Source organism: Neopelma chrysocephalum, unplaced genomic scaffold, assembly GCF_003984885.1.
Source record: "Neopelma chrysocephalum unplaced genomic scaffold, ASM398488v2 Primary Assembly neopelma1_45, whole genome shotgun sequence".
In the NCBI taxonomy this organism is placed as follows: Eukaryota; Metazoa; Chordata; class Aves; order Passeriformes; family Pipridae; genus Neopelma; species Neopelma chrysocephalum.
This window is the reverse complement of record NW_020897704.1, coordinates 3,902,144-3,925,202: the sequence shown is the minus strand read 5'-3', so window position 1 is coordinate 3,925,202 and position 23,059 is coordinate 3,902,144. Positions and strand designations below refer to the sequence as shown.

Below are 23,059 nucleotides of genomic sequence, written 5' to 3'. Positions count from 1 at the left end.
AAAGCCATGAGCAAGTCAGATTGGTCTGAAATACAGGCATATACATCCCTTTTTGCTCTGCTGAAGTGCAAAATACAATTTTGCAAGTGAATCAGTGACAGTTTTTGGAAGGACTTTTCCACTCGCTCCAGCCAGATGCTAAATGAGACTCTCAAGGGGAAAGCTGTACAGGTGCCCACTCATCAGACCTACCAGGACTCCCCGGGGGCAGAGCCCAGGGAACTGTTACCTCACAAGCTGCTGCCTTCAGGGATGCTGCACCGCAGGATGCATTTGGGCAGAGATGACAACACTTCTCACCTTATCCAGTACCCAGCAAGAGCCTGAGAGAAGGAAGGCGTGCAAATGGTCCAGGAAACTGTTTCCTTACAGAAGTAAAAAGCCACAGTTCAAAGCTTACTTCTTCTGCTACTACCCTGTATCAAAAAATATGTCTGCAGTCATGAGTCAGAGCCCTTTAAATAACATATTATAGGCCTATCACTTTGAAAAAGTGCATTGCAGTACTAAATGAATAAAGATATTAGCTTTATGTATTTTTATGTATATAAATCACTAGTTGATGCATAACGAATTAAAATAAAACACAATGCATCTCTGGAAAGCTTCCATACAAAACAAAACTGAAAAGCCTAAGAATACTTAGTTAAGAAAGAAAATGAATAAAATTAAATCATAAACAGTATAGACACAAGCATATCAATTCACCCTGTGAAAATTCACAAGATAATAAAAGAAAATACGTTTTGAAAAGAAAATACATTGCACAAGTTGCTGTAGTGTCATCAAGGCCAGTAAATCAACATGATGGAGACAAAGATCACACATTTAGTGGCTAGCAGAAAATACCACACAATGACATTAGGAATGAAACCAAAAGCACTAAACTGGTTAGAGGATTTAAACTCAGGTATCACTGGGGCTTTGGACAAGATCTTTCTTCAAAGGGTATCTGGAGTGGCACGCTGCCCCCCAACACTCGCCACCCTGGCCCAGCACAGCCCAGGGGTAAAGCACACTAAAGTCCCGCACATCATTTTTTCACAAGGTCATTTCTTTGCTCTATCAAACAAAGTATCTCCTGTTACTGTAATTCTCCTTGGACACTACGGTTGGCTGGAGTTATCCAGTGGAGCTCACATCACTCTGAGTGGGAGCAGACCTGGCACAGAAGGAAAAAGTACAGCTCAGTTGTTCTGCCAGGCCAGCTCAGCCTGCACACACCGATGTCCCCCAGCAGCTCAGCTGTTCATGGAGCAGACACAGAGCTTTAGCCTAATACGCACACTTTTCCCTACTGCATGCCACAGAATATCATGTACTTTTATATAAAAAAAGGATGCAGTGAGACAAAGTATGTGTGAGACTAAGCATAGATGGAAAATTGCACTGATTTTGGAGAGAAAAATCCTTTGTAATATACTACAGATACAGAAATTGTTACTGTCTTATACATTTTCCATCCTTGCCTTCTGTGCAAAGCTTGAGACCATCTCTAGGACAAATAGCTTTTCAGAAGGCCACCAACAGCCCTAAATACAATTCAAGGAAGGCAGAAGTCAAAATTATTTTGACCTTAAATAGTGCATCCCATTTTCTGCTTTATGATGAGTATAAAAAAATACATAAAATATAAGATAGTCTCAAAAACTCAGTTTGGACTGAGTTCTCCAGGCATAGCAGTGAAAAGGCTAATGTTAGAGAAGAATAATCTCTTTACTATATGTCTTTGGTAAACCTTTCCCAGCACTGCTGTGCAATAGTTCTCAGGAGGGATACAGCTTATTTTTGAAGTACTTCACTAAGTTCAGTGAATAGTCAAACTAAAGTTTGAATATTCAAACTTCAAAAGTAATCTTTTTGTAGCCAAGTTTGCCTCCAAGAATAAGAAACCAAATGGGGTGGGGGGGAGGGCAAGGACAAAGGACCTCAACTTTGATCAACTTTGCCAAGGAACTGGAGGCACAAGCAAAATCAGTTTTGGCTCCTATTTGTATATTTGTAAATAGAAACACAGTAGAAGAGATATAGGTCCTTGCTTAGCTGTGCTATTTGCTGCTGAAACCAAAATGCTGGAGCACATCTTTCCTAACATTCCATAGCAACAGCATGGAAATAGCTCTCACAGTGAGCCAACTAACCTCTTTTATCAGCCAAAAAAACAAGGCACTTGAAGAACGCAGTTAATCTTCTCCGAGGTGGAAAGCTCAAGGGCTGCAGTGGATAACAGTGCAAAGTGGTCATTTTTCCTCTACTGATTACGAAGAAAGTCTGGATTTTTCAGTTTCTACTGCATTTGCATTTTCACCAAGAAACATTTCATTCCATTCCCTTCCCAAAGGAAAACAAGCAAAGCTCTTAGCATTCCCAAACTGGAACATTCTTGCCAAAGAATTTAACACATTAGATTTAACCTGGCAAGATTCAGGAGACTTGATGTGAAAGAACTCAACTAGAACTGCTTTCACATCAGGAGGAAAAGAATAAACATATTATTTTAAATGCCAGATATGAAACATGCAGTAATATAAGTAACTATACAGATGGCTGACTCTAAAGCAGACCTTATGGATAACTGTAGAGTAACAAGTAAGTTTCAAGCCATGAAATGCTTTTTAGGCATTAGGCCATCAGGTAAAGATTATGAGGTGGATGGAAAAGTTGGGAGATCAAGGATAAGATTTTGAGTTCAGAGTCCAGAAAGTCAAGTCCCTCTGAAAAGGCTTGGAGCCCTAATGCTTCTTACTTCCCCAACAATGTTATTTGGCTTGACAAAACCAATTCTGTCTCCTCATAAGCCATGCTTCTATTATGGCATGATACATGGTATGACATACAGCATCTTCAGATGAAAGACAAATCAATTGTCTGTTCTGTCCTAAAACCAAAAAATAGTTTTGTGTTGGACAATATAGTTTCCAGAAAGTTACACTAGATCAAGCCCTACCCAGCAGAAATATTTCTGTTCTGAAGTGCTCTGCTAAATTTTTATCCATCCTCTTCCTCCCTTCTTATTGTTCCTGCCTTTCTGTTATGAATTGTTGTCTTCTGATGTGTCAGATTAATTGAATATATATCATGCAGAAAGGCAGTTCTAATTTGCTTTCCTGTCCAGCTGTAACCCTTTCTCTGTCACCCTTCTAAATATTCTCTTTCCATTCCAGAGCATTGCTACAGCATTTATGTTGCTCTCCATGGTGTGAAATTCCCTCACTCCCTTTTCCTTACCAGCCTCTGGCTACACATGTTCATACAAAGTAGAAATGTTGACGTAAGGTACAGGATGAGGAGGATTGCGATGAGAGTCTGAGAACCCCACTTCAAGCCTGTTAGTCCATACAGAACTTAAATTACACGATTTACAAGGAGTGCACTGATTTATCTGAGAAGCCAGATGCTGCCTGCTGCTTCAAAAAGTTGGGGGACCTATTGAGATTGCACTAGTGCCAGAGAAGGATGTGTACCCTGAAACACAGGGGAGTAACCGAGCTCTTAGGTTAAGTGTGAGATTTGGGGTAGCTTTGCAGCTGTGCTGCCCTGGCTCCCCTGCTGCCAGGTTTCAGCTGAGCCTTAACCAAGACTCCAAGATTGCTTGGAGCCAGGTGTTAACCAGTGTTGCAGTAACGTATCTTGACAGGAGCTCGGGTATGGTCTTAGCTTTCTGCATGTTACTCCAGACCTACAGGCTTTTAAAAGCACATACCCTATTAGCTATTTTAGTGTGCCATGGACCTTTATCTCCATTCTTTTTTGCCAAAATATCTACCAAAAAAATTTTTTTTCTCATATAAAGAGCTTATCCTGCCTGATTCTTTTGTTGACGTCCCTGCTCATTGTTTGCAATCTTACTTCCTTCTGGTGACAGGCACGCTGAAATATGACTTTAGCCTTTCCCATATACAGAGTTTGGGAGAAAATTAATTGAAATATTTCTACGTATAGAATGCAGAAATACAAGACTGTGAATTACTTAAAAAGCAATCCAACTGGATTTCCACAAAGTTCCACCTTTCTTTGCATCACTACAAAAATTACTATTTTTTCAAGGTAACTATTTTTACCAAGGGATGTGTAGTCCATTTAAAGAACAGCATAACTCATTGGTGGCCCATGTCAAAGGCTAAAATCAAACTAAACGAAATTTGTAAGTGAATTAATATTAACTGTTTTGCATCAAGATTCAAGGGGCTAAAGTTACAAAGAAGGGATTTTTTTTTTCTTTTGTAGTTTGCTGCTACTTTTTGGCAGTTAGGAACAAAGAGCCACCCTTAAACAGAGTGATTGGAGAGCATCTTTAAGCAGGCTCTTTCATTCCTTTTTGGGAACCTGATCAATAGCAACTGTGATAAAAGCAACTTCAAGTCCCAATAAATACATTGTTCTCATTTAATTAGTGTTTTCCCAATACAGTTGGTGTGTAACAGATCAGAGGAAAAGAAAATTGCATACAACAGAGATCATGCTGTCAAATATTGAAAATATATTCCATGACTGATCCACAACAATAAAAAATTTTTCTACAAATACATGAGCAACAAAATGAAGGCTAAGGGGAATCTCCATCCTTGGAGAAGCATAGGGACAATGGATGAGGAAAAGGCAGGGAAGCTTAATGCCTTCTTTGTCTCAGTCTTTCATAGTAAGACCAGTCATTCGCTGGACACCAACTCCCTGAGCTGGAAGACAGGGATGGGGAGCAGAATGAAGCCCCCATAATCCAGGAGGAAATGGTCAGTGACCTGCTACACCACTTACACATGCACAAGCCTATAGGGCTAGTCAGGATCCACCCAAGGTACGGAGGGAGATGGCAGAAGTGTTCACTGAGCCACTTTCCATCATTTATCAGCTAACTGGGGAGGTCCCAGCTGACTGGAAGCTACAAATGGGTTGAGATGGGACTAGCAGAATGGCACGTGCACCAACCAATTCTTTATAATTGGGAAGCTGAGCCCTGTAATCCCTTTATCATCCTGTCAGTGAGTTAATGGTCATTATCGTGAACAGATTCTTATTTTATCAAGCAAGTCAAGGCATCACTGGTCCTTTTCATATGATAATACTAAAGCTTTACACTACAATTAAAATTAGTACAATTTTTTCAGCTTTTCCTAGGTTTAGCTGCAACCTTTCAACTTGCAAACACCACCTTGAAAGTCTTATCGAAGACACTTGTGTAGCACACTATTCTCCTTATGACCAAACCTCTCTTTCTCTCTCTTATTCCCTCTCCTCTAAATACAGTGTAAAAGGCTTAGAAGTGGAAACAATAGTGGAAACACACGGCTGAAAAAAAATTCCCTATACATAGTGTAATGCTACCATCCAGCCGAGCAACCAGAACTTAACAAGTATTTTTGTTCAAGATTTCCAAAACTCCAATAAATGTTTCTTTCCTTTATCAGCACTAAAAATATTCGAACATCCTCATGTCAACAGTTACATATTTTCAAAACAGAAATCTCCCACTGGGCTTTGTTTGTTATCAGCAAAAGTAATTTTGGAATATTTTGCCTTCAGCCTCCCCTCCCCCAAGGAGCAACCACCGACCACCACTGATATCTTTAATTTTTCAAATGTTTTACTTTGTCCAAACAAACACAGAAATCAGTTTTCATTCAAATATGCAATGAACTCAAGAGTTAGACTTAAAAAGGTCTTTCTTTGTTAAGCTGGGGTTTTTTTCAGGTTCAAGATATCCTTTTGTATTTAAATTGGATGGTAGTGATGGTTTGGTTTGGTTTTCAAATGATGCTCCTAATCCTACCACTAAATTAAAAAATAAATCAAGAACTGAACTGTAGCTAAGTGTGAGCACATGTAAAACTGAGCACCATGCAGAGCACTGTTGATCTTGGATCCTAAAAGGAATTTTATTGAAAGTTCAATGATCTTCAGGGGTGACTCCCTCAACCTCATAATTTTCTGTGTTATCTCAGGACATGTCACGTACAGCAAAATAAAAAAACCCCAAAACTGAGTCTCAAGTCAACTTCTGCAATAGCTCCCAGATAAGTGTTACTATTGCTTCTTTTAAACTGACAAAATTTAGTGAACTGGGGAGAGGAGAGAGAATACAGGGAAGGAATAGCTTCCCTCGAGGAAGTACTCCCAAGTAGTCCTTTCTTGGGACAGAAAACCCATTCAGGATGCAAATCTATTAAATATGGAAGCTGATAAAACACAATGAGAGCACTGTAGGAAAAAAAGAAAATAAAGTAGACAGTGAATGTTGCCAGCAGTCCCTATTTACACCAGAGCCTCCTCCCTAAGGAATAGCCACTGAAGAAGAAAGTCAGGCACTGTAGGCTGCTTATCATCAATATACATGAACATCATTGTTGCATCTACCTGGGGTCAAAATCAAACTTGTAACCAGTGGATAGAGGCTCTTCACTGCAGTACCATTCTCCACAGCCCTTCCTGTTTTCAAAACCAAATTTAATCAGTATGAAAGGAGGTACTGCCAGCTAGCTAGACACGTTAAAAACTTGTAATCTCCTATGCATTAAAGGAGGAAGTTGAAGCCAAGATTTTACAGTATGATTAATAGTTTCTGGATGTACAGTTCAAGGTACTGCGAAGAAATGCTGAGTTCAGCTTCTGGAGCAAAAAAAATAATAATACAAAAATAATCAGGCTCCTTCAACATCCCTTAAGCTAAACCAGCTTTGTGTATCCCAATCACTGTTTTGGGATGGTTGCCACGAGGCCCTTGAGAGAACTACCTTGGGAAATTAATTAGGCTGCAATATATCACATTTAAAAGCTGGTGTCCTTGCTTTAGGTTGCACTTCGATCTTTGCTCAGTCAGCCTCTGTGGGTGGGGTAAACGTGCAATTAGAGATGGGAAAAAATAAAAGGTCTTTCCCGAGGGCCTGGGCAGGTGAGCAAGTTTCCATGAGGTAAGCAAGTGTGTAAGCCCATGGGCGTGCTGCAACGGCCCTGGTGCCTGCTCTTCCCTTACAGTACACACAAGGCATCCTGCTGCGAACACACACACTGTGGGTACCATCGCCATCCGTGCCGCAGCTCACCCTGCAGCCTGCGTTCCCTCAGTGCCCACTCCAGCCATTGTCACGTGCTTCAGCAGGGACAAGAGGCTGGCTGCCCACTCCACAGCCCCATCAACACTGCCTGTCTCACGGCTGGACTGCCGTGGAGTCACTTCACCTGTGAGAGGAGCTTGCCTCACTGGAGGAGAGCAGTGGGCTTTTCTGGAGCAGGGTGGGCTTGGCCTGCCTCTGCTGTGTGACACCAGGCAGACACGGGCAGTTTAGGTCAGCTGATTTGCTGTTGGTGACTGTGAGGAATGGGGTCCAAAGTCACCCAACAGTGTTTGGGTTTTGGTTAGGTCCCTGTGTGGCTCTTACACACCAAAGACCACTTAAACATCAGTCAAACATTGTTCACTCTGCGTCACAACAGGTACAGCTTGGTCTTCACACAGGTCTCTCTGCTCTCCATCTCTGCTTCCCAAACCCGAGACCATCCTTTGGCCTCCTGCTCAGCTTCAGAACAGCTGCTCCTCTCCAAGCCATCCAGCCTGGATGGCCACCAGCGCATTATACAAGTTGGTAGCCACCCTGGCTGAACACCCAACACAGCAGCCGCCCTCCAGCAACAGTCCAGTGATACTAAGTGCCCACTTGGGCACTCTACTGACCTCCACTACCTTTGCTTCCTCGATGGACTGGGGGGCCCCTGAAAGACCTGATGAGCACTTTGGCTGTGCTTATGGAAGGGGCAGAGACAAGACCAGGTCCATTTTCATACATAGCCAAAAGGTAAAGCAGTAAAAAAGGACAAAGGGACAATCCTGACAGTCTTACGAGTCTCTGTTCAAAGGCTGATGAATTCTGCTGGAAGGGGATTTAAAGGAGTATATGACAGCAAGGAACAGTTGTCTCAGCCCATGAAGCTTCAAGGCTCCCCCTCTCCTGACATCTAATATGCCCCCCCCCCAATTGATCTCTGCATGTAGGGGCCATATGAGATAACTACGCTGCTTAGCTGCTTCTGGGGATACTCCTGCACCAAAAAGATGCTGGTAGCAAGAATCACTCAGGTCACCTCCCCTGTTCTGGCATTGCTTGAATACCAGAAGGCAGCAGAACAAGATGTTTCCTTTGTCTTAATATTTAATAGCTTGTAGATCTTTGATGTGTTTATGGCTCAGGCTGAAACACCTGAAAGAGTGTGTGTACTAGGCACACTGGGCTTATTCAGCAGAACCTAGTTTTACAAGTGAGATGAAGCTCAGCCTTCTTTCCACGCTCACAGAAGATACACATTCAGACTTTAAAAAAAACAAAAAAGCAATTCTTCAAGTCCTTTGCTAACCAGAGATGCAAATCAAATGGCACTGGCAGACTGTTCTCCTTTCTCAGTTTAATAAAGAGTTTCCATGCAGCAAATGTTTTATGTGCCCACTGAATTCTTCTTTCCACAGCATTCTGTTAAACGCTCAATTAGAAAACAAAATAAAAAACACAGTACTGTTGCATTAGCTGTTTTCACGTGCAGATGGGCTGAGAACCTTCTTCATAGCCACAATACCTATAGCACAACTATCCACCAAAGAGAAACCTAAATTCCATGGATTTACTGCAGCAGCTTTGAAGCACGTAAGCTGCCAAACCATTCAGAAACTTAACAGATTTGTTTATGGACTAGACAAGGCTTAATTAAACCAGGCAGCTCTGAAGAACAGTAAATCCTCTCTCTTTCTCTCTTCCCCTCCCCCCTCTTTTTTTCCTAGAGTATCTGTCTCCCATTGGCTTTCCTCTTCCTAATAATCCCATCACAAATGACAGATATGTTATCAGTCATCACTGGGATTTGACACATTCTTAATACCTGTCATGACAGCTCTGAAGTCTGCATGCTACTCCATTGTATTCCAAAGCATTTGCAGGAGGTAATGGACACATCAAATAGCAGTCAATGGCTCTGCTTTATTGAACTGCTGAAGGCTTGCAATACAGAAGTAGATGCTTAAAAAAGCCTAATCTGTGATTATTCAAAATTGCACACATAGTAATTAAATATAAAACAGTATAAATAGCTTTTTAACTCTCTATGCCTGTGATCATCCTGGCTACATTGTAGAATTTCTTATTAAACAATTATTGATAAGAATGTTTTAATATTTTAAAAAAGGTATCAGTATTGGTAATAGTGAAGATCGCATCAGTAGTCCAAGGTCTTCATTGAAAGGTTCAAAGTATGATACTCATGCTGATCATGTCGTAGTGTATTGTTGTGCCCATACAGAATCTCTCCTGGTTCCTTAGGTCTCTGCTTTACTTTAACAGAAAACCTGATGCAGAAGTGAGGTGCAAGTCATGGCTAGAACCAGAGTCAATATCAAAGGTGAATACCTGAATTGATATGAAGATGAGGGGATTGTGAAGTGTGTCATTCACAGCAATTGTCAATATTGTAAAAGATGAAATGTGAGTGCAGTAGAACATGAGTTTGAAGAGCAAGTGTCTCCCTGATGGGGACAAAAGGAAAAGACAGTGTCTTATCACTGAGCAATAAGGACAAGGAACACCAACTAACAAGGCTTTGTATGAATCCATTCCTAATGCCTGATAATTTCTGGGGATCCCTTAATACAGGTAGTTTTGTTTTTTCATTCAAGCCCTCAAAGGAGCTGTAACAGATATAGCACCCCACAGAACCAATTTAATACAGAGCTCTCCAAACAGATGTATTTTCTTTTGATCAAATTCTAGTATTACTTCAGATGATTCTGGTCATCTGTGTGTAATAACTTTTCAGGCACAAAAATAAAATAATTTTTTACTGTAACATTTCTTTCAAGTCCTAAACTTGCAAAAGGCTTTCTCTCAGTTGAGTTCAGCTGCCGCAAAACATATAGCCACAGTCTCTGCCAACAGCATATGAGCTGCATGACAGCAGTGCACTTTGCCATTAGTAAAAGCAATGGCTTGTTGTTCTCAATGCATTTACAATTTTGCACAAAAGCAGAAAAACCCACCCTCAACAAAAACAAAAAACCCACACAGATCAGAGACAAAGCAGCCCTGTGTAACTTAAGGCCTTTTCAGCAAGGCAATAGAGCTAAGGCAGAATTGTGAGCTGGTGTCAAAAGGAAGTGTCCCATTGACATAATTAGCTTTGGAGCAGGTCTGGAGTGAAGAAGACAGGCAAAACACGTTCAGCCACCTAAGTGATTGCATGTCCTTTAAACAAAATTAGTGTGTCGTGGTTTAAGAGTCTCAAGGCATTGTTTGCATCTACAGGAAACGGATGAGCAAACTGGGCTTTCTTACAGCGCAATTTTATTTAGGAGAGATACAGAGCAAGTTTTGCACCTGTCAAGCACTTGGGAACAAAGTGATGGCATTTAGAGGGACAGGAATGTTGTCCCCAGGATGCAGCAAATCCTGTTCAGGGATCTAAACCCCTGCAATAACAGCACTGGTTGAACATTAACCACCCTGCCAGGTGAAGCACTTTCAGAACAGCTGAAAGGTGAAGTTTGTATCAGTAGGCTTCACACCGGACCAGATACTGCAAGTTCTTGAGCAGGCAGTATAAAAACATACCACTAATAAACTTGGTATCATATTTTCTGATTATGATCTTATACTAGGGCCTGTTCCAGTTCAAATTTGTACTGTCAGCTGAGCCGGGGCTGCATGGAGGCAAGATCATGGCAGCACAGTCCCATCGAGAAGTCTTCCCAGCTCCCTCCTGGCTCCGCTCCAAAGGAGCTTTAATGCTTTTCCTGCTGTCTGTGCTACCAGTTATTCCTTTCATATACCCTCTCAGCTGCAAGCAAATCAACACGCCAATCCCTTGGGACACATGGCTTAGCTTATACTTAAGACTTGCCATTCTGCTTTGTGCTTTGGACATTGATTTCCATTGTCTCAGCTATCACTCAACAAAAGGGCATTTAATTGCTGTCTCATTTAGTCTGGGGGAGAAGAGAAGAACAACTTTTACCAGTCCTCTGATTGATGGCAGCCATTAGCACCTTCTAGCACAATACTGACTTACTAGAAGCACGATTTACATGTGAAGTTCACTGCCACACAAGTGAATCAGATTTGCAGCTATGCCTACTTGAACAACTTCAGAGACAGAATCTTCTAATGAAATGAATTTGCAAAAATGCTTACACTGGCCACCCATTTAAAGGGAAAACTTTGAAGATTAATGAGCTTCGTTGAAAACTGCTAGAAACAAAAGAAAGTTTAGTAGAGATCTCCTAGTTTTTGTTTCACTTTTTAAGCACTACCATGTAGGTGCTTAAATGGTTGTAAAAAAAAAAAAAAGGAATTAAAAAACCAAGAGAAAAAACCAGCCACTATGCATCAAAGTTCCCAATTGCTGAGGAATCCCAAAAACCGTTTTCCACTCTTGGGTGAGCATTTCTATTTTCTTTGTGATGGAGGAAAGAAGAAAATTAATATCCACATTTAATGTCCTCCACGTTCTGTAAAGCAGTAACCCACTTGCCTTGGTGTTCAAGCCAAACTGCTGACAGTGGATTTTTAGTATTTGTCTCGTTTTATTAAAAAGCACAAGGACGTTAATTTCCCTTTCAAAAGAACAGTCAAGAAACAACTAGATCAGTGAAGGCTTCTTGAAACACCACCTTTAATCAGTCCAGTTATGTGAAACTTGAAGTAATTTCAGTAAAAGTTGATGTAGTTTGATGTAGCTTATCAAAACATTTAATAATTACAAAATCTAACATCAAGTGCCTTTTGAACACCAGGCTTCCCAGTCAGACATAGGAACAAGCTGAGGCACTGGGTATTATCAGACACACCTTTGTGCATTTTTTAAAATATTTGCTATGGGAGAGGCAGATTGAGAAAGGCTGACTTTCAGCTAGGGGATGATATACACCCAAACATGCAAGAACCCACGTTGTCTCAAGCCGTGGGAGCACTAACCCTGGCCAGGCAGAGGCTTTCTAAAACCATGTTAGCTATACCCGCAAAAAAGCACTTCTGAGTAGTTTCAAAACATATACTCTGTTATGCACAAAATTGGTTTAAAATTCCGCAACAAAATTACTCTGCTATTACTTGCTTTCAGTAAGTCCACTCCTTACATTCACATCCCACATAAGACCCACCTTTGTTCCTCAGTGATACTCATATTTCCTGATGTACATTTCTAAATAAGCTTAAATAGTGGCTATTTCTGTGTGATTCCATGCTTTTTCCTACATTTCAAAAAAATCATAATTTTAGGTACCTAAATGGATGTGCAAAGGCAGAATACTTTTTTTATTTAGAACAGCCATCTTCATTTTAATTCGTTTTGCAGCTCACATGCATGGAAAACTGTATTTTGACCCCTTTTTTCCCATTAGTTTTTAAGGGAAAATAAAACTTAAAGCACTGAAGCATCCAAAACAACAGCAACAACAAATCTAAACAAAACCCCTCCTAAACTGGCATGTGGCCAGATTACTAGCTAAACAGTAGAATATACACTTGTTTCTGTAACTTGGCTCTTTGTAAATTTTATTTTCCCCTCCCACTGTTTCCCTTCTCTTTGGTGTGGGACAGGAGATACATTTCTCTTGCCGGAAAAGCTAAGTGCTATCTGCCGAAAAGTACAGTCTATGGACAATTATTACTGGCAGCTGTGATGAAGGTGGCACACATGATCCCAGCACCACCATTCACCTTCCTCTCCAGGCATGTGCCAGGCTGGAACCAGAGCTCCCAGCAGGGGCAGCTCCAGGAGCATCACCAGCGCCAAGAAAGATGCCAAAACAGCTTTAAACCACTTTGCAGCTAAAAACACAGCTCAAGAGTCATGTTTGTGCAACCCCTCTCTCAATCTTGCTTCAGATCTTTGTCCACTTGAGAATAAAGAAGAAGGTTTTATGAGCTGGTTTCTGAGAAGCCTGCCAAGCCAACACATGCTAACCAACATGAACAGATCCTGGAAAAGAAGGTGATCGAATCTCTCCGATCATCCTCAGTCACAGTCAAACCCAAGCACTTCGAGATTCAGGTCAATCACACATCTGCTCAGCATCCCCCTGGGAGACTCAGAACGTAAGTGCAAAATTAGGGCAAGCACTAGCACAGCAGTAGGCTGCAGCATGTTGCTGGCAGAGGCACAAACCTGCTCTTCTATCCAGAACATAATCTATAAATAGGTTTATGAATACAGAACCTCTGCCAAGCTATTCTTGCTTTCTCTTTTTTTTTCTTTGCTAATTTTTAATGCCTCTTGCAAGACTGGCTCCTACAAGTTTTATCTCCATTAGTAGCAATAAACATTTATTAAATGCTCCAGCAATGTCTGAAAGTCTTGATGAATAGCAACAAATTTGTCTAGAAAAACATAATATATAATATATATAAATTCTCATTTAGAAACTCTAATATATTAAAAAAAAGGAAAAATGAGCTTACCTGAAAACAGAAAATTCACATGAGAAGTCCGTGTGCTCACCACAGCTTGGGAAACAAGAACCCACTTCTGCTGGGACTGTGGGAGGAGACAAGGCAGTGTCAGTGCTTACTCTTGTTCAGCTGTGCTCCAGTGGGTACCAGCTGCGCCCCAGAACTGAGCCCTGGGCTGTCTCCCTCAATTCTTCTCACCTGGAACAACAAACCAGGCTCTCAGCTCCCTCAGCGCAGGAGCGATGCAACATTACACACCCAAGACAGAGTGACGGATGTTCACACTGCCTAACTGCTGGAGATTCAACACAGCCTCATAGAAGGGGAAACTCATTACAGCTGCCATTATTGATAAGCATGGTTCTCTGCTTTTCTCCACTGCAGATGCCCTCACAAAGTATCCTGGGGACACACAAAGCACTAGAAAGCTATCTACAGAGCATTCTAACTCTGCCTTGGAGGGGCCGCTTTTCTAGCAGATAACACTAGACCCATTTAACAAATTACAAATAACAAATTTACTCAAGCCCAGCATGTAGCAAGAACACTTTATTGTAAAAATTTTGCTTTGAGGTGTCAGTGTTTGGGTGACCAAAACAACCAGTGTTAATTTTAAGTAGGGACATTAACAAAAGACTTAAATTACCTTGTACTTTCAACTAGTATCATTCCCTTGTACCTGTTTTTCCCCTCTCCCTCTCAACCCTTACACATTTCACCATCCATTTTCAAGGATGTATGCCTAAATGAAGCCCTTTATTAAGGCTCAATTTTCAAAAGCAATGTCACCTTGCAGTTTCCTTTTGCTTCAGAAATTAGTTTCTAGGGGCATATTCTTGAAAAGCCTGCATCTATACTTATTTCAACTTTCTGGGGAATAATTGAGTATGGAAAGTAAGGTTTAGCCTGATTAAATTTTTATTTCCATCTAACAATAAAAGGAAATGCTTAGTAAAGAACTAGGAAAGCTTTTTTTTTTCATGTTTGCCACCACCTTCACTGTATGCATTTTCTCCAAAAAGGAATCTTTCAACAGTCCAAATCTATAAGCATTTTACATATAAAAACTCTTTAAAAGTTATTTTAATCTCAAATTATCAGAAGTATCTTCTTATGTGCCACAAACTGAAAGGATTCAATGCATTTAGGTAAAACTAACTTGGTAAGAAAATTAAGACAATATATCGTAAGTCCTCTGTTAGGTAATGCTAAGGAAGGACTTAGGGGTAAAAGACAGTGTTGGTATTTACTGTAGAAGAAACTCCAACTTTAGAGTAATACATTTTCTACATGTAATTCTGAAGGCAGGACACTATTTTTAAAATCAGGCTGTCGTGTCACAGGGCTGCCAGACTCGTCTCCAGCGAAAGCAGTGCAAGCTCCACACCTCTCCCTGCCAGCAGCATCCTCCTGGTAATACCTCCTTCCTCTGCTAAGGCACAAGGTCACGCATAACCCCACATCTCTTGTGGATATCACACAGCCACTTCCCAGCCCTCAACTCCTGCTGCATCCACCATGTCCATGAGCCAAAACTTTTAGCTGGCTGATAGGTTTACTGCACAGTAAAAAGCTGGCTTTTCAAAGAGACTCTCAGAAGACTTCTCTGTGTACCTGCTCTCAGCAGAGAGAAATAGAGACATTACTTAATGTCCAGGGAATAAAGTGCAAGAATTCCAGTCCTAAAATATCATAAAGACAAGACATTAAAATAAAAAATAGCTTTTTTCCATCATTAAGGCAAAGGAATGACATATGGGACTGGAAATTTCTCCTTAAATCCAACAGAGACTTATTCCTGTTGCTCTGACACTTCTGTCATTGCTGTCTTCTCCCTTCTCCAAGAACTGCGTATGCCTTCTTTCTTAATCCGAGCAACACATTGGCCATCAGACTATTGCTGCTACTCTGCAAGGGAACACCAAGGCAAGAAAGGGGTAATCCCCTCAGAAAACCACTCATGTGGGTCTACCAAACTACTGGATACACATTCTTTCTTCTCTCATTTTTCAAGAACCATAGGTAGTGCTTTATTCTAATAAAATTATTTCAAATAAATAAAGACCATCAGCAGTTTTTAAAGTGAGCTTTAACCTCAAACAGAGTCTAAGGAGTCTGTTTTAAGACATGGAGGGCTTTTTCTTCAGCAGGCCCATAGTTTGCTTCAAAGCTCATTGTATAAGAAGGAATAGTTGAGATGTCAAGTCAAATACAAGGATCCTGGGAATAGCTGTGCATGATGCTCAGCTGGCAGGTAAGTCTACTGCAAGGATGCAGTTCTGCACATGAAGTCACAGGAGTGAGATTCCCAATTATAAGCAGTAACCAAGGCATGGAATAGAAACCAGTTTACAAGTTTGCCCCCAGCAGCACAGAGAGGAAGATTTGTTCTCTTCTCTGGAAAGAGGACAGCCAATACTGCTTATGTCAAAGCCTGGATCCACAACCCTCCAGACTTAATTAGAAGATCATGAAGAGTACAAAACGGCATTAGAGTCAAGAAAGTGACCATTTTTCAAGTAAATTTAGTAGAGTGAGCACTCTTACATTTACAATTCACACTCTCTCATCCATCCTTTTTTCCTCATTAATGATACAGAATTGGGTGCAGATGCAACAAAACCTGTCAGCAACAGCAAGGTGTCCTAAGGAAAGTCTTGCCTATTATCACAGCCATCTAGATGAAGGTCGCTGACATTGCTAACACCTCTGACTTTTATAATCAATTTCCAGCATTTACAGAGGTAAAAATACCACTAGCTTTGAATACACTCAGAAAGAAAGAAATTTTTCTCAATTAATTTTAAGCTTGCTCTCTCTGATAGCCAAAACACAAAACATGAGGCAACCTTACAAGCCAAATATTAGCGAGATTGGTTTCTGGCAGCCAATGCCATATTCTGTTTGTATATAAACAATTGTAGTTTATCCATCTCTTCAAAATAACAGCAGTATGAATCATCGTAAGGACAGCAGCAGAGAAAACTGCAAAATACTTGTAGCTGAAGAAAAACTATAATTTAATTTTAAAAGGAACTATGAATATCAGACTATCAGCACATTGCTAATACCATATACCTATTTGAGAAATCTAGTATTTTGTGGATTAGTCTCTTGGAAGACCGAAGGGGCTAACCTTTACCTATATTTTTGCTGGTGGTAAAGGATGATGAAGCTCTTGCCGTACACTACACATTCACCCTGTGCCTGCTTTTCAGAACGGGAACAGATATTGCTGCCTTTTAAACTAGTCTTGTGCTGATATTTAGCCAGCTGCAATATTCCACTGCCATAAGCGAGGATGAAGGGCTAAGGAAGAGATTTTCAAACAATTCTTTGTAAATGGTCCACAAGTCCCGTCTGATTTATAAACTGTCAATGTGCTCGATGAGTTCAGCAGTTGGGAAGCCCTGGGTTTGACAGCACTGCCCTTACCTGATAGTTCAAAGTAATCATTTTGAGTTAATACAGGGCCTCAGAGAACACAGGGGTCTCTAACTTAAGACCTTCTAAAGACCTATATTTCAGTCAAAATTCTTGTTCCTGACAGTCCTTCTCATCCTCTGGCTCCTACTTCAAACCATCAGTCAGCTCTTGCTTTTCACAGGAGCTCATTGCTGTATGTTGTAATGTTTGCATCAAAAACAATTGCCAAAGGCATTCCAATTTTCACTAATAATCATCATTAGAAGAAAAAAAATATGGTTGTATTTTTGTCCAAAAAGAACCATTTCCTGATGTTTAGCATAGGCAGGATAATGGTCACAGGCAGCATCTTGGCGCAGCAGGCAAAACTAGTAGGTGGTAAATGAGAGTGCTGCAGAGGGGACAGATCTTCTTCCAAGGGGGAGAGGGGGCAGGGTCTGCTAAAGGAGGCACCCTGATGGCAGGAGATTTATGCATCCGCTCTTGTGTCTGTCTAGGAGGAGGGAATCATTATGCAAGGCCAGCTGCAGGGGTGTGCACTGCTGTCGGGAAAAATTAGAAGTCTAGCAATGAACTATAAAGAAGGGAGAAATGACAGAGTGAATGAAAACTCCATGATAAACCCATTTAGGCTCTCTTCTCCCTGGGATGAAAGATGAAGCCTAATCTCTTTGGCATATATCCTGGGCTGAGACTCAAACAAATATGCCTAGATACGCTCAGGCACACGGCCCAGAATGTGCAATGACAAAGTCCACCCAAAGGATCTGTAACTGCACGGGGTATGGAGCAAGAGTCCTTTTTCTGCATGTTTAGCGAAGTTCTGGGGAAAGATCATAGCACACTAAGATGCTTTTGATCAGAAGAAATCTCATCTTCTGTCAAATGCCTTCTTTGTGTAAATATCTTGGAAAGAAAGCTTTTCTATTAGAATACCTTTGGGAAGTGCAGGGGAAAGAGGTGGACATAGTGAAGGGATGACAAGACTATAAAACAGTGAAAAGTACCCAAACTAAAGCTCTGGTATTTTACTCTTACTTGATCGAAGGATAACTTTCCAATTTCATCTGGCATTCCTTTCCCTAAGAGAATTTCTGTCTCAGTTGGGCAGGTCTGCATAACTTCTTGTCCTGTTTAAGGTAGAGGCATTTTTTTTCTCCTTTGTTAATACACTCAGAGAAATGAAATATTCCAAATATTTCTTCATTGTGCTTGCTAATAAAAACAGCCAGGATCTTGGGTCATACTGGTATCGGATAGCAAGGTCGTAGGGAAAGAAGGAGCACAGAAAGCAGTGCTCTATAATACATTCCCAAAGCCCCCTAGTTTCAATTCAAGCCCCAAGCCTAAGAGGGGAACTGTTTAGTAATTTTTCCTTCTGCCTGTCCTGACCACTGTTAAAGCCTAGGGGCTGGTGAAACTCTTCCTGGAATGCTAATGTCCTGCAGGAAGCCAGAAGGTACAAAATGGGAGCTGTTTGGAGAACACTTTCCTGCGGAGAAAAGGGAGGGAGGCATGTACTTCAATACTTTATTTCAAGTTACACATAAGGACCCATGGTGTTAGCCACATTTTTTACCAGGACAGAAGAAATACATTTTTCTCAGCACACCAACATTATAAATTCTGCCACTCTATGTCCTTCAGTGTAAGCTCTTCGAGATACAGTTTCATGAGAAATGTTTGTTCACTTAAATGTGTGAGAATTAGGAGGAAAAAACCAAACTGTAAGCAGTTCTACTGTAAAAGTCTTCCTTCCTACTATACAAGCACATTCAGAAACATGGACATTTATTTAATTATCTGAAAAATACTTAGAATTCATCCCTCTTTTTTTTTTAAGGAGACTCTTCTATAACATTCTTCCCAGCGGTGTCATCTATCAAATACAAAAAAGATTTATGCTACCAGGTGTCAGATTAAGACACCATTGACCACATCATAACCACCTGGTGTGTTACACAAGCATGTATACCTGCACAGTGTAGGTCTAACAGCTTAAAAAACTGCAAACAAGTTTGTGGTTTTTTTTTTTAAAAAAACCCAAACTATGGAAGTTTGGTGACTTGAGACATTGTTTCATTAATACTGTTAATTGTTAATTTACACAGTGAAGGTGCAAATGGGGTACTGAAGTGAAGAATGTGGCCTTCTGATGAATTAAAGCAAAAGGAAGATACCTACATGCATGAAGGTTCAAAGAACATAACCCTGAAGGCCACTGTTTGATCAAAGTTATGTGAAAAACCACAGAAATAAACCACAAGCTTTTACAGTGAGCAACAGAAATAAAACTGACAAATTCCAAAACTACAAAGCTATATAATTGTCAAAGTGCAAACAACACTTCCTACAGCTACATGATTAAGTTTCACTTCTTTTTTTCTAAGGAAAGTAAGGACAGGCAAATGTATAATTGTAATATCAATTCAGGAAAAACTATCATAGACAGATATCAAATATATTATGGGAAAGGGAAAAGGAACACAGTTATTTATCTGACTTGAAAATAGCACAATGTCAAGTTAATTTAAAATTCAATTTCAGTTTAAAGCGTTACAAGGAAGAAAGAATCCTATGTTATCATAGGTTGTAAATTGAAATCCTAGCAAGGTTTTTGTCTGCCAACTAGCTATGTATCAGCTATAAAGCCAGATTGCAGGTGCTCCTTTTAGGAGATTGGGCTGCAAGGCTCTTAGAAACAACATTCAGAGAAGTTTGTAATTTACTGTCCCCAAGGGCATTTTATTTACATTTTTTTATAGTTTGTTAGTTAATGGAAAGGTGGTATTACAATAACCCAGAGGTAACTTCTGCAAGGTACAGTACGTCATGCAAAAACACAGAGGGCTCAACCCTGTGGAAATCACCAAGGTGTATACTCACATAAACATATCTTTTACAAAAGCAAACAGGCAAACACAGTTTGTCTGTAAAAACAGTTTCTAGGGTGACATGAAATAAATAAGTAAGTAAATAAATAAATAAATACATTGGAGGTTTTTTTGCTTTTCTAGAAAATACACCTACATAAAAATGCTTCATTTAAACTTCACACAAAGCCTTGAACACAATGGTTTGAGGCAAGAGGCAGGATACTCTTCCCAGTTTCCTGAGGCGAGGGGTAAATAAATCTGATAAAAAGGACATTTAATTCACTCCTAGATTACAAACTGAATGAAAGCCTACTCAGATTTGGTACATATTATAAAAAAAAGTGACTCAAGGACAACAGCTGGACTTCTAGTTTCAAGAGTTTCCTGCAAGGTACACTGGCCAGTCTGATCAGAATGGCAAATTCTGCTCAGAAAGGCAGATTCTGCTCCTCAGCCATCAGCTGCTAACAACCCAGCTGGTCAGCAGACAGAAAAAGGGCTGCAAGGGCATGGAAAACCTGCACCAACAAAGGAAATAAATGTATATCTCTGACCTTCACTCCTCCAAAAGGAAGGCAAAGAAAAGCTGCCATTTACTGCAGCTGGGGCTATTTTTATTTAGTCACATAGGCCTTGAAACTCCTTGTACAAACACTGTGAAACCTCAAAACCTTGCTGAGAGAGCAGATGAACACCTCGGAAAGCTTTGGTTTTGTCAAACTGGAATTTAAGATGTGTGCAATTGGTACTCAGGAAAGGGTAATATCTGAGGACGTGAATTTATCTCCAGTGACATAACCACAGCTGGGAACCAGTATGAACAGATTCCTCATGCTGATCCATTTCACTTCTTTTTGAAATGGAGGGATGTGGAAAACACTGTTAGAGGCAACAGAGAAGTGTTTTCTTACTGCAATAATGGGTTTTATCCTGACTTTGAAAACTACATAATTTTGTGTATGTTTATAATATATACCCACTATATATAGTTACATTTTTCATAAAACAATAATTTCTAAAAATGCTGGAGGATTAACAAAAGCTAAGGAGTGAGGAATCTGATACAGTATGAGATGGAAATTAGCCCTTCTCCCCCATATGTTTTTTTAAATACATCTGAGCCTCTTCCTGCTCCTACAGCAGTACATGAGACGTACATGAGACTGTAGTTATGCCCTCCCCCCTCAGCTTCCCACTTAAACCCTCACTATTTAAATGGTTTATTCACTTACCATGCATTTTTAGACCCACAGCTCTGAGGTAGATTTTTAAAAACTTTTGTTGGCACTTAATATGGAAACTACAACCACTACACAAATATTTATACACATGGCATTACAAAAATATACCATTGCTTTGATGTACTGTTCTTTCCCTGCTTCCCACTCCATCAGAGAACAAAAAGGAGGTTTAGCAATGATAAGTAATCGACACACATCATCACTATGCAGTGCTGCAGCCAAAACGTTTAAGTCTGAATTATGCAGCGACCCTTGCAGAATGGCCAAAACAAGCCTCAGTGTTGCTTAAATTTCTGTGGAAACTAGGAATCATCACTGTTTGAAAAAAAAAATCAGCAAAATAATCCAAATTTAAAACCAGGCTGCATTTGTTACTAGGAAAACCAGGCAACAGCATAGGGATGTTGCACACAAGATGATACAATACTTGCTTTCTTTCCAAGCTGTCCCTGACACAGCATGTGACTCTAATCTAATGCTACTTTTTAGTAAAAGTTTTTTTGGTTGCCAGATATTGCACAACACAAATAAGGAGGACTGGAAGCTGGAAATGCCAGCTACTCCCAGGTATAACCTGACATGGACTAAAGCAGCCTGAGACTGGGATACTCCTCACATGAGGAAGGGAGCCTTCTGTGCAGGACTTGAGGCTTCACTTTCTTGCCAGTTTGATGAAGTTTGGGAATTCAAGGTTTACGGCATTCTGTAGCCCTGTTTGACACCATTTGATTGCATATGGGCAAAAACATCTTTCCAAGGTGATCAGATGCAGACACAACATAGAGTGTGAGTGTTTTCATACAAAGGCTCACAATACAACAAGGGTTGGGTAGTAGGATGAAATGCTGAATCAAACTCCATCCCAGTGCACACATAAGAGCAAACAGTGGTGCATCAGAGGAGCACAAGCAGCCCAAGACTTTGCATTTAATTTTCAATCCTTTCATCTCTAAAAACTAAAGAGATTGTTTTTAAATGTTTCAAATCTGCCCCTTACATTTTGTTTGCACACCAAAGTGATAAAAAAAGCTTCAAATGTTCCAATATTATGCAAAAAAAGTTTTAAAAATTGTCTTCAAATTGGAAGTACTTCAGAAAAAAAGAAAAGATATATATTAGAAAACCCAAATATATAATCAAGTTCTTTGAAGTCACTTTCTGTTCCACTAAGACATTTACACTAATTGGTGAGCTGCTCATTTAATCTTTTCAGGCATGGATCATTTCTAAATGACTGAGATTTAGGATACACTATTTTAATACTGATGGTATACTTAACAAGATCTGATGTTTAATAAGATTCTAGTCATGAATATTAGAGAAAGGCTTTGACTTAGAGCTATATTTTTACCAAAAAAAAGGAAGGTAGATAGGTAAGTAGCTGTATATCATTAAGAGTGAGCCTGTTCAGATCATTATAATAACATTTCTTATTCTATTTTATATACCATTACATGGTATAGGTGAAAATAACAAAAATGTATCAATCTTTGATACTAGCACAAAAAGCCTGCAGGTCTATTTCCCATTCTCAGTACATACACATAACTTTCAGTAAACAGATGGTATAGAGGATAAACACAAGTAACTTGTGATTACCTTAACCAGATCTAATTTGGCCACCAAAAACCTTAGCTACTTCTTAACTTGTTTATTGACCACTACCAGAAAAACAACAATTCAACATCCACATCAGGACCGATATTCTAATTTTAGTATTAGCACTTTTTATTACATATATTGCCTTATCTTAAAATACATAATTATGAAAAATAATTGTGATCGCATATGTATAGGTGTCAATAACTATTATAAAAATTCTGCTGCTTCATTTTTGCAAAGAAGTATATATAGAGCTACTGTAGGTTCCAAGTAGGACTGCAAAGACTCCATATGTTAGACTATACACTGCTTAAGCAAATGCCGAGGCACATCATCTTTTAGCAGTATAGTGATTTCAGTCTTGTGCTGATTTTTCTGCAGAAATACAACCAATTAGTATTCAATTTTGAACCATACCAGAAACACTCCTTCAATAGATGCATGTGCCTTGATCATTTACAGCAGCTCTTTTAAAGTGGTTAATCTGAAAAAATTG

General features: G+C 39.9%; 1 protein-coding gene across 7 annotated transcripts in view; it reads right to left on the bottom strand.

Annotated features, from left to right (window-relative positions):
- LOC113965585 (plexin-B2-like) overlaps positions 1–23,059 on the bottom strand; it is a 176,119-nt gene that overhangs the window by 80,710 nt on the left and 72,350 nt on the right. For 4 of the 7 annotated variants that reach the window (XM_027679206.1, XM_027679208.1, XM_027679200.1 and 1 more), the window contains exon 3: positions 13,428–13,616. The exons of 1 other annotated variant lie outside the window; for it this stretch is intronic. Coding sequence is in view for 1 of the 6 variants with exons in the window: in XM_027679209.1 (XP_027535010.1) it covers positions 13,428–13,503 (76 nt within the window). In the remaining 5 variants the exon portion in view is untranslated. The remainder of the gene's footprint in view (positions 1–13,427; positions 13,617–23,059) is intronic. 2 more of the 7 variants (XM_027679201.1, XM_027679209.1) reach the window with 1 other exon arrangement.